This window comes from Stenella coeruleoalba, assembly GCF_951394435.1.
Source record: "Stenella coeruleoalba genome assembly, chromosome: 14".
Taxonomy (NCBI): Eukaryota; Metazoa; Chordata; class Mammalia; order Artiodactyla; family Delphinidae; genus Stenella; species Stenella coeruleoalba.
In genome coordinates this window covers 50,014,457-50,033,317 of record NC_137160.1, presented here as the reverse complement: position 1 = coordinate 50,033,317, position 18,861 = coordinate 50,014,457, and the positions used below count along the sequence as shown (strand labels likewise).

Sequence of the window (18,861 nt, the reverse complement as noted above, 5' to 3'; positions counted from 1 at the left end):
TTCACCTGTTGATATAGCAAATGCAGTGCAGAAACTTTTACTAATTTACTAGTTTACAGGGTTATAAAAAATTATTCCATGTTTTCCTTTAGAGTTTTAATGATTTCATGAAGATATTGATCCATCTGGAATTATTTTGCTGCAAGGAGTGATGTAAAGATCTGGCTCTCCACCTCCCCCCAGAGCCTCAGCAATCAGATGGACACCTGCTCTTCTTAAAGTCATCACTGGTTCTTGTGTTGCCAAATCAATGACAACTCCTTTGTTCTCATCTCACTTGGCCTCTTAGTAACATTCAGCAGATGATCACATATTCTTCATAAAACATAGTCTTCTTTAACCCTCATTCTCCTGGGTTACCTCATTGGCTAAGCAACCACTGCATCTCATTTTCTAGACTAGGGATGTGATTTGAGCAGGATATTCATGTTAATAAAATTTTATTCCAATAAAATAACTTTGAGTTCTTCTAATATAGAAGCTTTTTTTTTTTTTTTTTGCTGCTGCTGCTGCTAACTTGAAACCTGCAAAGCAGGCAGTGATTCAAGTGGTCAAAGAAAAAAGAATGCCTAACCTCTGCACAGATTGCAAGCTTGCCTAGTTTCTAACTTGAAGGCTGAAATTCAATAATAGGAAATGAAGATAGAGCTGGGCCTTTGGGGTACTACTGACTTAATCTGGTGATACCTGAGACCGTTCCTGTTGGACTCAGCATGTCTTCACTTTGCTCTTTTTTTTTTTCCCACTTTTCCCTCCTTGTATTAGTCAGCTTAGGCTGCCGTAACAAAATACCATGGACTGGGTGGCTTAAACATCCGGAATTTATAACCCACGGTTATGGAGACAGAGAAGTCTAAGATCAAGCTGCCAGTGAGTTCTATTTCTGGTAAGCCCCCGCTTGCTGGCTTGCAGATGGCTGGCTTCCTCATTGTGTGTTCACATGGTCTTTCCTTGGTGAACGTATGTGGAGAGAGAAATCTCTCTCTTCCTCTTTGTAGAAAGTCAAGGAATCCTATCGGGTTAAAGTCACACCCTTATGACCTTATTTGACCTTCAGTACCTCCTAAAACCCTGTCTCTAAATAGTTACTTTGGGGGTTAGGGGGATATATAAATTTGGGGGAGGACACTGTTCAGTCCATAGCACACCTCCTCGTGCTCAGAGCTGGGCTATGACTTTTGTTGGCTCTAAGTGCCTTTGCCTTTGGGGGCCCCTCCCTCCTTAAAAAAAAACACTTAAAATTATATTTTACAACTGCATTTGGTATGAAGATGGATATAATCCAAGCTGATTTCATTATTATATATTTATTATTATTATATTTTTATATTTTTCTTCTGATTTTAAAATAAATTGATGTTAAAACATTTTATGAGACCTTGAAAGTGTCGGGGGCCCTAGGCACTAGGCCTACTGGGCTTAATGGAGAAGTCGGCCCCACTTTTGTAGACATTGTAAATTTTGCTAACAGACAGCCCCCAAAAAGGTCCAGGAAGAGCAGCTAGAGCTGACTCTAAAAGCACCACCTGTAGACAGTCGGAGGATGACCAGTTCAACACAGGGAACAGGAGAAGGTGACCAGCTCACACCTGTCTCCCTCCGTCCGACTACACACTGTGAACACATTTTGGTGAAATATAGGAGACCTTGAGTTAATACTTCTGCCAAACATCTAGGGAGTTTCAGGTTGAGTGTTTTTGACAGCCTCTTTTTGGTAATAGACTTTTTTCTTAATATATAACCCATATATAAAGTATATAAAACTTGCCTGTACAGTTCAATGAGTTCTTACATATAATATACTTATATTATCTATTACTTGATAACCAATTATCCCAAAATGTAGTAGATTACAAGAAGAAACATTTACTATATCAGAGTTTCTGTCAGCCAGGGATTAGTGTGGTTCTGGGTGGTTTTGGCTTGTGAGGTTGTGGTCAAGATGTCAGCTGGGCTACATCATCTGAATGCTTGACTGGAGCTGGAATATTTGCTTGCAAGATGCTGCTGGCAGGAGGCCTCAGTTCCTCTCCGTGTGGGCTTCTCCACAGGGCTGTTGTGTGTTCTCAAGACTTGCAGCTGGCTTCCTCCAGAGTGAGTGATCCAAGAGAGAGCAAGGCAGAGCCTCAAGTCAGTGGCATGCCATCACTTTTGCCATATTCTGCTGATCACACCGAACAGTCCTGATACAATGTAGGAGGGGGACTATACAGGGACAAGAATTCCAGAGGAGGGGAGCATTGGGGACCTTCTTGGAGGCTAGTTACCTCAGATCCATGTAGCCATCAACCAGAGGAAGCCTATAGAACATTTTCAGGACCCTCATGCCTTTTCCCAGTCAATATCATCCCCTCCTCCAACCAAAAGACAGCCACGATTCTGACTTCCATCATCATACATTGCTTTTACTGTCTCTGAACTTCATGCAAATGGAGTCATATTCTTTTGTGTCTGGTTTCTTTCACTATGTCTGTGAGATTCATCCACATCACTTATAGCAATAGTTCATCTTTTTTTATTGCTCAGTAACAGTCCATTGTATAAAAATACCATGGCAGACATTTGGATTGTTTCCAGTTTGGGCTATTATAGAGTTGCCATGAACATTCTTGTACAGGTCATTTCTTTGAAATAAGCCCTCAGTTCTTTTGGGTTCTGCAATAGAGTTTTAAAACTCCATACTTAAGCAAGCCAAATTTTACAGACATCTTCATTTAAAATAGCTTACAGACACAACTCATGACTTCAGTGTCAGTGGTTTATGAGGGTTCAGGAATGGGTTATTTTTGGTCAGACTTATGGTAAAGTATTATTCACCATACTAAGGATACTTGAACTGGTGATTAATCCAGTCATGGGTTGCGGTGTAGCTTACACTCGCGTAGGATGCTATTAGCACGGGGATACCTTGAAACATGGCTGTCAGTGGTTTTCACTTGGCATTCCCTGATCTGGAGGATTCAGTCACATAATACAGTTTCCCTCATCTGGGGTGGCTTTTGGTCTTATCTTTCCTAAAATAGGGAGTCTAACTTGTAAACGGAAGACTTTTCTAAGGCTATTCTTTAAAGTTCAACTGTGAGAAATAGGAACAATAACAGCATTTCTTAAAAATTAGAGGGTTAAATTCTAGTGAGAGAGAGAAGAAGAGACCAGCGATGGGAGAAGTCATTCTTTCTGTTGCCAGAGATAAAGCTGACAAGGCATCTAATAAAAACTGAAGATCTTGGGAATTCCCTGGCCGTCCAGCGATTAGGATTCGGCGATTTCACTGCCTGGTTGGGGAGCTAAGATCCTGCAAACCTCAAGGCGTGGTCAAAAAAAAAAAAAAAAAAGCCCGAAGATCTTTAACTTCCTTTAATTGTTAAAATTTGACTTCACTTATATTTTAAAATTATCTTAAAATATTGCCCAAAAATAAGGGTAAGTCACCAGGAAAAGATTCTAAGACTTTCCAGGCCCACTAATGCATAAATTATTTAACTGAGGACTAAGTACAGTCAGAGAGCTTGGAGAAAACACCTCAGTTAGTATTACTGGCTTCTCTCATTGTGTTTGGTAAGTTAAACAGAGTAAAGAGACAGGCCAGTCTCTCAGTCAGAGGAATGTGACATAAATTATTCTAAATTTGCCCAGAGAGCATAGAACATATTTTTTGTCTTATTTCGTTTTGATTTTGGTTTTTGATTTTCTCCGTATTTTGAAGCACATGTAAGTACATGGGTGTGAGCTGATGAGGGAAAATGGCACGAATCATCATCACACGGTGTGAGTCTGTACATAGCTGGGTCTCAGCATGGTTCTACATGCTCGTTTTTTAGCACCTTCTCACAGTGAGATAGAACTCGCTAATTAAGACCAACTGACCAGCATAGATAAGTGTATTATCTTGCACTTTACCGAGAAGGTAGTAAAACATTAACTCTCAGGCACCACACAGATCCCGTACAAAGTTCCTTGTTGGTGACAAGCAGAGGTAGTACATTCTGATGGCTGCCAACAATTCCTAGAAAGTGTTAGGAGTGGTTTCAAAAAACAATTCTACCAACAGAACTAGAATCATTTCAAGTCAACCATTTAATTTATCATTAGCGGCAGGTCCTGACCAGACCCCGTGCTTTTCCTCTCCAACACAGGGCCAGAGTTCTTTGACGACTGAACAAGCTCACCAAGGGCAAGGCTGTGCAGCAAAGGAGGTCTGGAATTTGCCGGCCCTAGTGTTTCATGGCCACACTTCTTCATGGCGTTTGTTGCCTGCTCTCCTCTTCTTGAGACTTTCTCCTCCCTTGATCCACGTTTCACTTCCCACTCCTGTCCATTTCATCTCTTCTCCTTTGCTGATTCCCTTCTTCCTTCCAATTTCCTTCTCAGCTATTTCCTCTCACCAGAGTCTTTCTGGGGGACCTCATTTGTCCCATGACTTCGACCATCACTTCTACGTAGATGATGCCCAGATCAGGAAGAGTCTTGTCCTAAACATTAAGCTGCTATTTCCAACTGCCTTCTGGAGTCTATTTCACACATTCTTCAAATTGAACGTGTCCAAACTCCCTCTCCCTCTGTCCCCACCCCAACCCTGCTGTTCTTTATTTCCTAGAGAAAATTTCACCATCCTCCATGTAAACCTCGTATGTGGGAAAGACTTAGCACAGCAGACCTGAGACTGCTGTCTATAGAAAGTCTTGCTTACAAGGTTGGCTGCTGGCTGGCATCTGGACTCTTGACTGGCAAATCGTTCCCTGCACTGATAGAAAACTTTCCCTAAGCGATAATGGCTCACGGTGCCTCTGCTGTCTACACAGACAATGTGGTTTATGCTAAATGCCTGATTTCCTTCTGGAATTCTGGCAAATGCTAAGGCAGAGGGTGCCTATGTGACTAGCTCCCAGTTAAAAGCCCGAGTGAGTCTCTAATGAGCTTCCCCAGCAGATAACACTTCATAATGTTGTCACAAGGCTTTCCTAGAGGAGAGGACTCTTGGAAGCTTTAACCTGGTTTCCTCTATATCTCCATTTCATTTCCCTTTCCCTTTTCTAATTTTGCTATTTATCAATTTCGCTGTAATCTTAGCCATGAATATGACCATACAATGAGCCTCTTGAGCCTTCCTAGCAAATCACCAAACCTGGGAGTGGTCTTAGGGTCCCCTGACACACCTTAGTATAATTTCTAACTCTTCTTTCCTTTCCTCACCCTCTCTTTTCAATTAATCACCTAATTATCATTAGCTCTACCTCTAAATATTAAAAACAAAAAAAGTCCCATATTCTCCACCCTCACTGCCTTGATGCCATAACCATGACTCCATCTGGGCACCATTCTCTCCCCTTTCCCCCACTAAAAAAAGCAAAACCCAAAGATCAGAGGGTTTAGCGTTGGCCTCATAGCATAGGGAGGTTATTTCTTGTTAAAAAAAAGAATTCAACTGAGTACATTTGAAAACCTATTTGGCTTTATTCAAGGATTCATGGGAATTCCCTGGTGGTCCAGTGATTAGGACTCTGCGCTTCCACTGCAGGGGGCATGGGTTCCATCCCTGGTTGGTTTACTAAGATCCCTCAAGCCATGCAGGGCAGCCAAAAAAAAAAAAAACTCAAAAAATCAAGGATTCATGAATTGGGCAACATCCCACCTAGCAAGTAGAAAGGAGCTTTAGGAGCTGTACAAAATGGAAGGTTTTCAAAGGTAGAAAGGGGGTGGGACAAGGAAGTCATAAAAAAGAAAAAAGGTTACAGTATTTCAGGCAAAGTCACCTTCCTTTGGGAGAAGGGCAGGGATCTATCATGCAGTTTACCTCACAGGTGCTGATGTGGTAATTCCAGATTGAGGGCTTAAAGTTCACACTCCTAGGAGTAGCTGAAATTGACATTAAACCTAGGTTTGCTGTTCTGGGGGCAACTGACTCCATTTGGGTCCTGTTGTTTCTTTTTAAAAGCACTCTTGGGACTTCCCTGGTGGTCCAGTGGATAAGACTCCTTGCTCCCAATGCAGGGGGCCTGGGTTCGATACCTGGTCGGGGAAATAGATCTTGCATGCATGCTGCAACTAAGACCCGGTGCAGCCAAAGTAAATAAAATAAATCTTACAATAAACAAATCTTAAAATAAACAAACAAATAAATAAAACACTCTCAAAGCCCGTTTTCTTAGCTGCAAGATGATGATGATAATAGTGCCTGTTCCATAGGGTTGTTGTCAGGGGTAAATAAGAAAATGCATATAAACTTCATGAGATTATCTATGTAAAGTGCTGAGCGCATAACAATCCTTTAACAAATGTTAGCTGCTCTTTCTATTGTTAGTACTAATAATCTGTAGACTCCACTTGTGAGGCTCAGCCAGTTCCAGCACCAAAACCACTTCATAATGAAATTAGGACCTCAGCTTCTCACCCCTGTAATCTGAAGCGCAGGCGCATCCCGAAATGCAGGCATCGCTGTCAGTTTCCAAGTAGCCTGGCATTTGCGGGGTTCTCTTTTCCTCTGAGTAGGTGCCCCAGTGTGGGGTAATGATGAGACATAACTCTTCTGTGGTTGTGAGAGAGGGGGCAGGGCACAATATTTAAGGGGACTTTCCTAGCGGTCCAGCGGTTGGGACTCTGCACTTCCAGTGCACATGCCGCAGGGCACGGTAAAAAAAAAAAAAAGAATAAATAAATAAATAAGTAAAATAAAATAGTTTATTCCCAAGCTCTCTTAAAATAAAACAAAGTAAAATAAAAGAGTAACATAGCTGTTGAGAATACGACAAAAACTGGTTAGAACCGATTTGGTCCAAGATAGCGGAAGATTCGAGCTGAACCTCGTCATACGCTCATTGTAATACATCAGCACGTTAAATGACATACTGACAGGCACCCTGACAGTTCTGAGGCTTCCGATAAAAGGCCAAAGAGTGGGCCGTGGCCCAATTCCTGGAAATCCCCGCCCCTTCCCCCAAATAGTTGAAATAATCCTCCCACTCCTCAGCCTGTGAAATTACCCAACACGTAAAAACTAACCACCCCATATTCCGGGGCCTCTTGTCTTCTGAGATGGCCCACACTCTGTATGTGGCATGCGTTTCTCCCAGGGCTGCTCTTGCCTTTTGAGACAGACCGCATTCTGTCTATGGAATGTGTATCTCTCTAAATAAATCCACTTCTTACCTACCACTTTGCCTCTCCCTGAATTCCTTCTGTGCTGAGACATAAAGAACCTGAGCTTCATTAAGTCCACGTGACCATTAGACCACGTGTGCAATCTTAATTAAACGACAGGATTCAAGCCCCAATCTGGGTTTTGGTTGGGTTTGAGTCCCATCTGCGTTGTGCGGTTTCAGTTGCAGAGGGTGGATGGAACAGGGGAGGATCCCAGAAAGGCCATGGAGTGCTCCAGATTCCTAATGTTACCGTTGCAAATACTTGTTTCCTAAATATGAAGTTGTGCAAAAATCCTCAACTATTGCAGAAGAAAGAGCCAATGCAAAGGACTGAAGAGCCAGGAGCATCATAGATAATACAAATGGATATTAAGACGTTCTCACACACACACACATAAAGATCAATATGTGAGGTGATGGATGTGTTAATTACCTAGCTGGGGGAATACTTTCACAGCGTCTATAAATATCAAATCGTCACGATGTACAGCTTAGAGTTTCATTTTCAGTACCTTTCAGTACCTTCAGGTACCTTTCAGTACCTTTCATGACTATCCCAGGAATTTTTGTTTGAATAAAAAACCTTTTGGGATCATGACAAAAGTTCTCCATGGTAGAAGTAATGAAATCGTAGGTCCATAAAGCTTAATCCTTTTCAGTTTCCAAATATCAATATATTTATCAACAGAGCGGAATTATTCACTCTAAAATTCCATACTATTAAAAATCACACTGAAAGAACTTCTGATTAAAAACAAACAGGGAAAAGGAAAAAAAAGGAAAAAAAAAACAAACGAACAAATGGAAAAATCAGCAAAGGCAGATTGGGTAGTACGTTAACTTTATTTTGAATTATAACATGGAATTTGTCATCAAACAAATGAATGTAATGAAAAACTTTGGGGATTCAATTAAGCAAACGATTTGCATAGGAATTGCTACTTCTAAGTTTTAAGATGCAGAGCACTGAATTGTGAATTAGATTAACATAAAGTAAGAATCATCTACCTGTGTGCAAAATAAATGCAATTTAACTTTATTAAAAAAAGTTTAAAAATGCAATTTAATTTTAAATAACAGAACTTTTGTTCAGTCTTTGGTGAGGGATTAATACAATCTTCTTCCCTGCTATGGATAATATTTAGACTCATTTAGACTAAATGTGATCCTTCTAAGCTAGAGACCTCTTACCTACAGTTAAGAAGGCCTCCTTTCAATATTGTTAAAGCTACTGAATTCATTCTTTATGCCCCTAATATTGGTCAAGAACATTATCCATTTTAAAGGATCTAACAAATAGGCCCAGGACAACATGCTCTAGTGAAAAACATTAAGTTTGTCAACATTAAGTTTGTCATTTCATCCCATTTTGTCTTTTGGAACTTTGTTATCAGTACCCATTATACTGTTTTGATTTATATCAGTGATGAGCAACCTTTTTTTTTTTTTTTTTTTTTTGGTTGGGGAAAAAAATAAAGCACTTCAGGCCACATTATTTTCCTCTTCAAAATGAATATAGCTTTATGAAATTCCCATAAAAGAAGATGTATTTGTACAACTTTGTTGAATAAAAGAAAGCCAGCGTGGAGATGGGCACTGCTTTTTAACTACTAAAATGTTTATATCTGGATGTCTTAGCAATACAGACAGCTTCTAATTTTTTAATCCAGAAATTAGATTGCAGGCTCGTTGCCTGGGTGGTCGGCCCCCTCTCTGGGGGCCCTGTGGGTTGCTCATCACTGGCTTTGCTTGTGACATGGATTAAAATAAGCTGATCTTTGTTGATTGACTGTTTTACTGATCATAACAAACTTTAAGAGAATATCTTCTAATTTCAAAATTACAACTCATTTACTGACATAAAGATAATACTTTTAGTACCACCATTGCAAGTTGGTTAAAAAAAAAAATATATATATATATGGTTTAGAACATTTCCCTCCATCTTAACATAGAACATTGGCTGGAAACCAGAGCAGAACATGAACAAGAAAACTAAAGATGTGTTTAAATAACAAAATGCCACCAGTGTTTATTATGGTAGATTATAGAGAGAAGGTTTAATTTTTGTGTGTGCAGTTAGGCACTGACTGAGGCATTTAGACACCATTGATCATAAAGTGCATCGACTATAAATTTTGACCCCCTTCAAAGGAATAATTCAACAAAACCCAGGTTTCTTTCTTGGAATCAATCAACCCAAATACACGCATAGATGAACACTTATTAAATACTAGTAACAGTCTTTTATTACTTATACTTCTGCAATAGTAATAACAACATATTATATCACATTTTATCCAAGGACTCCAAAGTCATTGTATCAAGCAATTGGTGTTGGAAGCTCAAGAGTCCACAGCATATTAAGTCTACTTAGTTACGGCACAGGAAATAGATTCCCAGCAATAGACCCAAAGTAATGGTTCAAAGAGACAAGCCTACATTTCTTGTGGTTTGTAATTTTCTGAATTTCCAAATTTGCCACTTGTATCCTATCATACCTACAACATTGACTCCAGGTAAAAATGAACAATTTTTCTTTTTTTTATAGTTCAACAGTCCATCTTTGAAAAGCACATGGTGGAATGTCAGAAGTGGCTTTTCAATAATATAACTTTATACATTATTGATTCATAGAGGAGAACATTTTACACTGGAAATGACATACAAATATATGTAAAGTACGATGGAGCCATATCTTTGAGCACACATACATTTAACACAAAAGCAAAAGTGCACCAATTCACTGAAGGTCAGACTTTCAGTCTTTTTAAAGGAACAAAGCTTTCTGCTTCCTTTCTGTTTCTATTTTTAAGACAGAGGGTTTAACTCTATCTTAGAGTTTAACTGAAAGACCCAAGTTGATGTAGTTTAAAATGAGTTTCTGTGGACTCCACGAACATGCCAGGCCCCCTGGAGTGGGGCTACAGGCCAGTGTGAGAAGCCCACTACATGAGAGGAAGGGGTCCCTGAGCTGCTCTGCTTTTGACTCAGGGCACAAAGCACAGCTCTTCTTGGTCAGGGACCCAGCGTGGGCATTCTGGGCGTTTTCCTTCTTCTAGGAATTTCCAACACTATTTGAAAAGCAATTTCTTTTTGGACAATATGATTAAGGTTTCTATCTTTCAGTCGAATATGAAACTAAGTTAGCTCTTCCTGTGTCCTTCTTTACTTCGGAGGAGATGCAATATACGTTCATTTTTGGTTAGTTCTGCCGGAAGTTCATTGGCCTGAAAGAAGATAAGATAGGCATGAGTGAATTCCCACAGTTGGTGTGGTTTCAGGGACTCCAAAGAGGGGCCCCTGACCCACACTTGCTCCTCCACTGATGAAAAACCCCACTGGACTCAGTCTTTTGTATCAAGGCATTAAAGGTTTTCTTTAAATGTATTTAAATATAAATATCACTGGTTACTTTCTTATCTCATTGTTAGTTATTTTTCTTTTTAAAATTTTTTGCAGTATAGTTGATTTACAATGTTGTGTTAGTTTCGGGGGTACAGCACAGTGATTCAGATACACACACACACACACACACACACACACACACACAAACACATATATTCCTTTTCATGTTCTTTTCCATTATGGTTTATTACAAGATATTGAAATATGGTCCCCCGTGCTATACAGTAGGCTCTTATTGTTTCTTTATTTTATATATGGTAGTTTATATCTGCTAATCCCAAACTCCTATTTTATCCTTCCCTCCCTTTCCACTTTAGTAACCATAAGTTTGTTTTCTATGTCTGTGAGTCTGTTTCTGTTTTATTAATAGGTGCATTTGTATCATATTTCAGATTTGACCTATAAATGATATCATATGATATTTGTCTTTTAGAGTTATTTTTTCTATCTAGCCATATCCCTTACTAGGCTATAATATCCAGGAGGCCAGGGTCCATATCTTATTAATCACTGCATCCTCGTTTCCAGCACAATGCCTAGCTTATCTAGTATGTTGTAAATAAATCGATTTGATAACTTATTAGTTTATTATATAAGGCAGTCTGTCTGCTAGGGACTTGAGACCCATCTTTTGATGAGAAGGCAGAGTTAGGAAACACCCAGAGCATAAGACACACAGGGAAGAACAGCTTCAGTGGCCCGACACCCCACCTGATCCAGCCTCACTCTATGTCCTTTCTTTTCACAGTGCTGCTGAGACACATTCTGTAAGTGTTTACTTTGTGAGTGAGTCCCTATCTTAAGAAATAGACATTATAGGGCAATGGTTCCCAAACTTTTTAGTCTCAAGACTTCTGTACACTCTTAAAAATTATTGAGGACCCCAAAGAGCTTTTGTTTTTAACTAATCAAAACTGAAAAAAATTTAAGTATATTTATTAATTCATTAAAAATAATAAACCCATTACAGGTTAACATAAATAACATATTTATGAAAAAGAACTAAATTTTCAAAAACAGAAAAGTTAGAAGCGTAGCACTGTTAACAGTTTTGCATATGTCTTTACTGTGTAGCTTAAAAGAAGACAATTGGATTCTTATATCTGCTTCTGTATCCAATCAATTATCTTAAAGCTAAATTGCCATGTGGAATTTGAAACCACATCAATGAATTTTTCTACTCTGTTGCATTAAAATCCATAGGTCTATCTATCTGCAGGTGGATTTTTTTACCTATGCATGTCTGTAACATCATGTACCGGCCATTTAGAAAATAGTAGCTCACTGAGTTATGCAGATCTTCCAAATGTTGACACATTGTATTATACAATCCTCAAAGCTCACGTCATTCATTAATATTATCACTGATTCATCAGAAAAGCTACAGGTATCAGGAAGCTGTCAGGCTCATGTGATGGATACAAGTCCGTTCTTTCAAGTAAAAGTGGAGCTCCCCCCCAAAAGTGGCTGGCTCCCTTTGTAACTCAAACAATTGCACAAGTGCTTTTCCTGAGACAACCATGTGCTTCAGCCTACAGCAGAAGTGCTTGGTGCAAACTTCGAATTTTGTTACATAGTAAAAAGACATACAGCAAGGGTCAAGGTTTCATAAAATTAAAATTGTTTGCTGCTTCATCAAAGATATTCTTAGGTAAAACTGGTATTTTTATAAAATAATCTACAACGTGTAAAATAACTTAGAGGTTTGTACAATCATTTGCCGCTACAGTTTGTGACTCTGCTTTGATGCGTGTTAAGGTGCCAACAGTTTCATCCGTCATTGCCTTTGTACCATTACGGCAAATGTCGGCACAGCGAAAAAGGGCAAATAGTGTCTCTGTATTATTAAGAATATTGTTTCGACCTATTAGAACCCTTGAAAGGGTTTTGAGGACACCCCAAGGGTCCACGGAACACACTTTGAGAACAGTTGTTACAGATGAATAAAAGGATGTTCTTGGGAATTCAGGGGAGAGGCAATTAAAGGGTAGAAGGGCAACCACATCAGGGAGAGAACTTGGATGTAGTTGTTTTTTTCCCCTGCAGTTAAACCTGGAACCCCGGCTGCTCTATCTGAAACCCTGATCTTAGGTGAAGCTCCTGCAATACCTACCTTCTAGGCTGGATCCTGCCCTCTGACCCCCACCTACTGGCTGGGACCTCACTTGCTGGGAATGATGAGTTTGCCACAGTGGTCTGCTGTGCAGCATGTCCTGCAGCTGCACTCCTGCCCACCCAAAGGACCCTTGATGCTGGTGCTGGACTGACTCTAACAAGAGGTGCTATTCGATGCTGCCTTAGACCAGAGACCCCTCTGTGGGGTTAAGTCTAGTATTAGCTTAGTTCCTCAGGAGCAGATGTTGTACAGGCCTAATGCCTGGGGCTGAGAATAATGCTCCTGGAGAACGGACCTGAGCAGCATCCAGTCTCAGAGTACCCTCACGAAGAACTAACTGTTTTGCACCGGTTACTGGTCCTTGGTGACAGGCTGGCAGGTAGCCAGAGGATCCTCTACAGTCAGGAAGAGGAGTGGAGCTAAGAAGCTGCACCTCTGTCTACAAGCTTGTTAAGTTATGGTGTGTGTGACCATCTCCATGAATGTCCATATCCATTACCATTAAAATAGGCTTTATACTCTCAAACTGTGTTGCTTCAGTCAATCACATCACTGTTCTGTGTGTCATCCATATAGTTTTAAAAACCTGGTCTCACTCCTCTGTCAGGAGGGTCCCCACTGAATTCTCAAGTTGCTCAGGTTATGATGGCTAGCGCCCAGGCTAGCTCCTAAAGGCCATCTTACTCATTATGGAGCAGGACCATAGGTCCATACTCATGACCCACAGCACCATACCACTCTCTGTCCCCACTGCTCCTGGGAGAAGATGTGTTCTGAGTCCTCAGTTGGGGGTATCAGGAACATGGGATCCCCACACCCATGGGGATGGCTACTGTGTGGGGAGAGGTACTGGGCCATTGGTTACCCTCTCCTCTGGCATCTGCCCCAGAGCAGAAGTCCTGGAGCCCCTAGAGCAGAAGGGTGCTTCTGTACTGGCTGAAAAGTGACTCTCTCCAGGAAGCCTTCGATAGCGTTCTTCACTTCCTGCTGACAGCCCTTGTCACTGTGTGTTGCAATTGCTTGTTTAATTATCTTTATTCCCCAGTAAACTCTGAGCCCCATGAAGACAGATACTATGTGAATCTCTTTCACTATTATCTCCCCATAGACAATGTTCACAGCACAGTGCATGGCATCTAGCAGGCACTCAATAAGTGTTTGTTGGATGAATGAATAAAGGTCAAGAATACCCCCTCAAGAGTCCTGAGTGGCTGCTGGAATCCCAACACCCTTGCTTCTGGAGCTGCCTCTGAAGAGCCTGGCTTCTACAGGCTGCCTGGTGTGCAGGCGTGCAGCTTCCTGGCAGCTACTCCCGGCTCTCCAAGGGCTTCTGCAGGATAAAACTCCAACACAGGCAGCTACACAGACACTCCAAAGACCAGCATTTTGGTCACTGGAAATTCCCCATAACCATTATTGCTGAGATTCCACGAGACACACAAGGGATTGCATCTTTCAGTTTCTATGTAAAGAAACTGCCTTAATTCAGTACTGGGTGACTTAGCAACGAAGACTGATCTTTTTAGGACATCTGTGTCCAAGGTGCAAAGATAAGAGAGCAATTGTGATTTCAGCGGGCTCATCACACAGCCAGACCAGCTAATGGAAAACAAACCCATGTATCTCAGGAAGAAATAAACAGAAATGTTGTCTTCAAGTAGTTCAAAGGTAGGAACAGGGGAAGTAATAATTCCACGTGCTAAGTGGAATGAGAAAAAGTGGCGGCTCTTGGCATGTTGTCTAATTGCACTTCTTAATAGTTTCCTTTAAAAATATCATGAAATGTTATATGATTTTGGTTTTATTAATAAAATCTAACACAGCAATAGATGCTTATAAAAATTCAAACACTATCTAAGTATAAAGTGAAAGTTGCTTTTCATACCCTTCCTTGTTAATAAGTCCCCACCATACTTCCTCCTTCAAAAGTCAGTAGTTTCAGTGTGCTTCCTCTAGACCTTTCCTAGGCTACTCTCCCACCCCCAGTCTCTACTTGTGACTGCTTATGCAGATGTTGAGTAGGAGGAAATACAATAACAGTCATTTGTTACTGGGCATCCTCCCACCTCCAAGTTTGGCTTAATTGAAAACTAAGAAAATTTTTGAGCTGTGAAAAAATATGGGTTGGTTTTGCTCAACTATACTTCAATTAAAAAAAATATGGGTTGGTTTTGGAACTGTGGGGCAAAGTCCTGTTAACAATATAAAAAGCAACATCTTCCCCATGAGGTCACCAAATAGAGCACAGGCAGTTCTCAAGGTACCAGTATCCAACTCACGGAGGATGGTGATTAAACTACCGGAACTTTGACATTTTTAGGACACTTCTCTGATGATAGAATACTTACAACCTTACTCCCCACAACCACTGCCCCCTACCCCCGCCCCACTGTTACCTGAAAATCACTGATAATAGAGGGGTTTTAGTATAGTCCTCTGGGTCCGAATGTACTGCTCACTCATAACCTATGATGACAACATTTTATGCCCTTACTATGCCCAAGGATGAGGAGCGGCTGGAGCCAAGATGCTGTCTTGGCTTCAGCAGACGCCGCCTTATCTCTTTGCACAGGCGCCCGATGGAGGGAAGAGATGACTAAGACGGTACCTTGTTTCTCAGGGCTGGGTCTGCCCCTGCTTCCAGGAGCAGCGCGACTGCCTTAATATTTCCGCTGAGCACTGCCACATGGAGTGCTGAGGTCCCATTCTAGGAGAAAAGGACAGTGTGTGTCAGGAGAGAGCTCACAGCCATCAGCACTCGGCCTGATGAGACTGTAATGCTAGAGCCTTGCTCATCCTTATCTTCCCTTTCCAAAGTCACATCAGCACCTAGTACAGTGTCCTCAGGGACACCGTGTATGGTCAGTATAAATATTGCCAATAACCTTTTGCAAGTGAAATAAGGCATCTGCCCAGCGTGTACATGATTTCATGCTCACTTGGTCCGTTGTAGAGGCATCAGAACTTGCTGTGGGAAAAACAACAATGCTACGTCAAACATTTTTTTTTCTTAAGGTCTTTGTGCTTTTGGTGAGCACACTTCTGCAAGGCTGGAGGAATAGCCTGCTCACCTATGGGCCGAGTTGTCAACCCAGCTGTACACACTCCACACGCGCAGGTGGGCAGGAGAGCGACTGGGAGCTACACGGCTTAAGAGTAAGAGTAGGTGCGTTGAGGACCACCCCCGACCCCAGCCCTGAGCTGGAGCATTTCTGGGTACTGAGGGGTCTAGTGGATAGGTTGCTGACATTTTATGGAATTTACTGCAAATATTTATTGACATAAGGAAGCAGCTATGCGCAGCGTGTAGCTGGATTCTGGGAGGGGAAAAGAGAATATAACAAACCCAATATAAGAACGATGGGCAGTCACAAGACATCTGGTCTAGAAGGTACATATGTCTGTGAATAGTACTTAAATGCAAGCTTAGTTTTCAAATTAACTACTTCATATATATACGTAAAACACTTTCTGATCTTGTAGGCACGTTAAATATCATACCCAGAGAAAAACTCCAGCAAAGTAGCCGTTTTCCCTGTTTGCTTCACCATGTTTGCCATGTGCAGCAATACACTAATCTGGTAATATTTCACTTATCAAAATCTTAACCAACTTACCAGTGTTGCCGAAGTGCAGTGTGGCTAAGAATAAAAAACTAAGCCTAAAAGCTGTCTGCAACACGACTAGATATTGCAAAGTCCATTTCTGGAGCTAGTTTCTTTTATTCATAGAGAATTCATTTTCACAGACTGTTTATTCTTACTTGCCAAACAAGTTTTACAAGTACAAAGTACAGCTTTTTTGACTCGTAAGCTCATGGAAGATTAGAATTAGCTCACTGGGGCAAGAGAGAACGGCATACCAACAGCAGCTCCGTATCAGCTGACAGCAACAACGGAGCCTAAACCCATAAAGATCAGACAGAAGGCATCTAAAGGGCAAGTAGGCTTCAGATACATCAATAAATCCAAAAAAGTGCTAAACTACTGTCCCAAGTTTAGAACAGGTTTGGTGTCCTCTATTTAACAAAACGCTAGAGTGTATACCAGGAGTCAGCAAACTACAGCCCGCAGGACAAATCTAACTCCCCCCTCCCCCTGCCCCGCCTGTTTTTCTACATCCTGATGAGCTCAGCATTTTAAAATTTAAAAAAGAAGACTATTTTGTGACATGTAAAAATATAAAATTTTAGAAATACAACATCCATAAATAAAATCTGATCGGATGCAGGCATACTTTTTGCTGTTGCCGTATTTTCTACGGCTGCCTGCTTTCTACAATGGCTGAGTGGAGCAGTTCCAACACAGACTGTACGGCCCACAAAGACTAAAATATTTGTTACCTGGTCCTTTATTGAAAAAGACTGCCAACCTCTGGTAGATACTCTAGTTGAGGAATATTTTAATCCAAAATGATTACAACTTAAAAAAGGAGTTTCGGGGCTCTGTTTTCTGGAAGACGCAGCCCTCCAGAATGACACATTCTCTGATGTGTCCAGATGTTTGAGGCTTATATCATTCCACCTAAGGTAACGATGTGGTTCTTTGCCCCAGATAATGAAGAGAAGGAATGTGAGTTCCTATCCCTCATGTTTTCTGGGACACAAATCATGTGTTTCATTTGTGGAGGATTTCACAAATCTTCCAATGATATATCAATATGGGTGATTTCCAAGTTAGCAATTTCAGTACTATTGTTTAATTTTTTTCCCCCTAGAAAACTTGGTAGCTACAGACTCCGGTTCACTCTTTTTATTACCTTCCCATTTCTACCAGTGCCCGGGAATCTCTAACATGGATAAGTTGTAGGCATGTTCTCTCAGTAACACAACTAACCATGCAAATGGTACCCAGATTCCACTGCAGTCCCCAGTGTGGACTTCTTAAATTTCTATCCTTTCTCTTTTACAGTTGGTAAAATTTTCTCTGTAGGTCTTACCTTCAAAATACCGAGGGTGGGTGAGAATTTCAGCAACTCTTTTATGACATCATTATACCCTTTGTTGGCTGCCTTCAGTAATGCTGTTGTACCATCCTTTACAGAGAGAGGAAAAGAAAAGTTGATTATTAACATATGTGTGTGTTGGATAATAATGAAATGTTGGTTGAGAACTGGGAATGTGCTTGTCAGAAGGAGGCAAAATGTGTAAATGAAAGCAGAGGCCTGCAACGTCTCTTAATCTAAAATCATTTTAGAGCATATTAAACAGTTAATTCTGCGTGAAAGAATACCACACAAAATATGTGACTTATTACAGTATCTTCAAACCCTGCCATCTGGGAATTCATGGTCTTCTAGTCCCTTAGAATATTGGGTACAGGAACAAGGGGAATTTCAGGAGGATATTTTTAGAACACAGATGGACTAAAGAGGCATTCTCTGCAGTTCATGACTTAGAAATTAATTGTTGAACTTTTTTTTTTAAGTATTTTTCACTGTGCGGCTTGTGGGATCTTAGTTTCTTGCCAAGGATTGAACCTGTGCCCTTGGCAGTGAAAGTGCGGAGTCCTAACCACTGGACCGCCAGGGAATTCCCAGTTGAACTGTTTTTAATGATTTAAATAATTGTTGAACTGTATCTACTGTTTTAAAATTTTAAATTGCTTTTCTTTTTGCCTTCCCGTGTATACAGCCTTGCTCTAGTCTGTCCTGGATACCTGCCTACCTGTGGTAGTGGTGATGGGGGGAGAGTAAGAAGGGGATAGATTGAAATCTGTTAAAAAAAGAATGAAAAGACAAGTTCAAAAATTAATATTAAGCTCTGTCATCCTTTTCTGGCCTGAGAAGAGATTTTCCATTTCCCCCTTCCTCCTACTTTCACGCATCAGTTTCTGTATTTGGAGGATTTTGCTCACAGAGTTCTCCTGTAGTAAAGGAAACACCCCAGGCTGCTCTAAAGATTTAGCTGGAATCAGGAGGAAGATGAGAATAGAGGATTTTTCCTTTCTGACTTCAGAGATTGTGGGAAGGAAAAAAGAGAGTGGAAGAGAGGACAGAGAAGTGGTCAGGAATGTGTATTTTGGTTTCCCCCTTTGTGGGCTCAGACTTGGGAGAGTGGAGGTGGGTCACACAGGCAAGGTAATATTAAGGGCAAAAAGGCCAGATACTGTAAAAAAAAAAAAAAAATGAAGTGACCCCAACAGAGGCTAAGTGGAGGCCGATGCGGGATGTGGTGCGGGGGTCTGCAGCTCGGGGAGC

At 40.9% G+C, this 18,861-nt stretch overlaps 1 protein-coding gene across 1 annotated transcript in view; it reads right to left on the bottom strand.

Moving 5' to 3' along the window:
* Positions 1 to 10,264: 10,264 nt before the first annotated feature.
* ANKRD29 (ankyrin repeat domain 29) overlaps positions 10,265 to 18,861 on the bottom strand; it is a gene marked incomplete at its 3' end in the record, with an annotated part of 42,188 nt that continues 33,591 nt past the window's right edge. Inside the window, 4 exon segments of the mRNA XM_079941791.1 lie at positions 10,265 to 10,285; positions 10,289 to 10,369; positions 15,272 to 15,370; positions 17,602 to 17,697. Coding sequence (XP_079797917.1) covers positions 10,265 to 10,285; positions 10,289 to 10,369; positions 15,272 to 15,370; positions 17,602 to 17,697 — 297 coding nt within the window.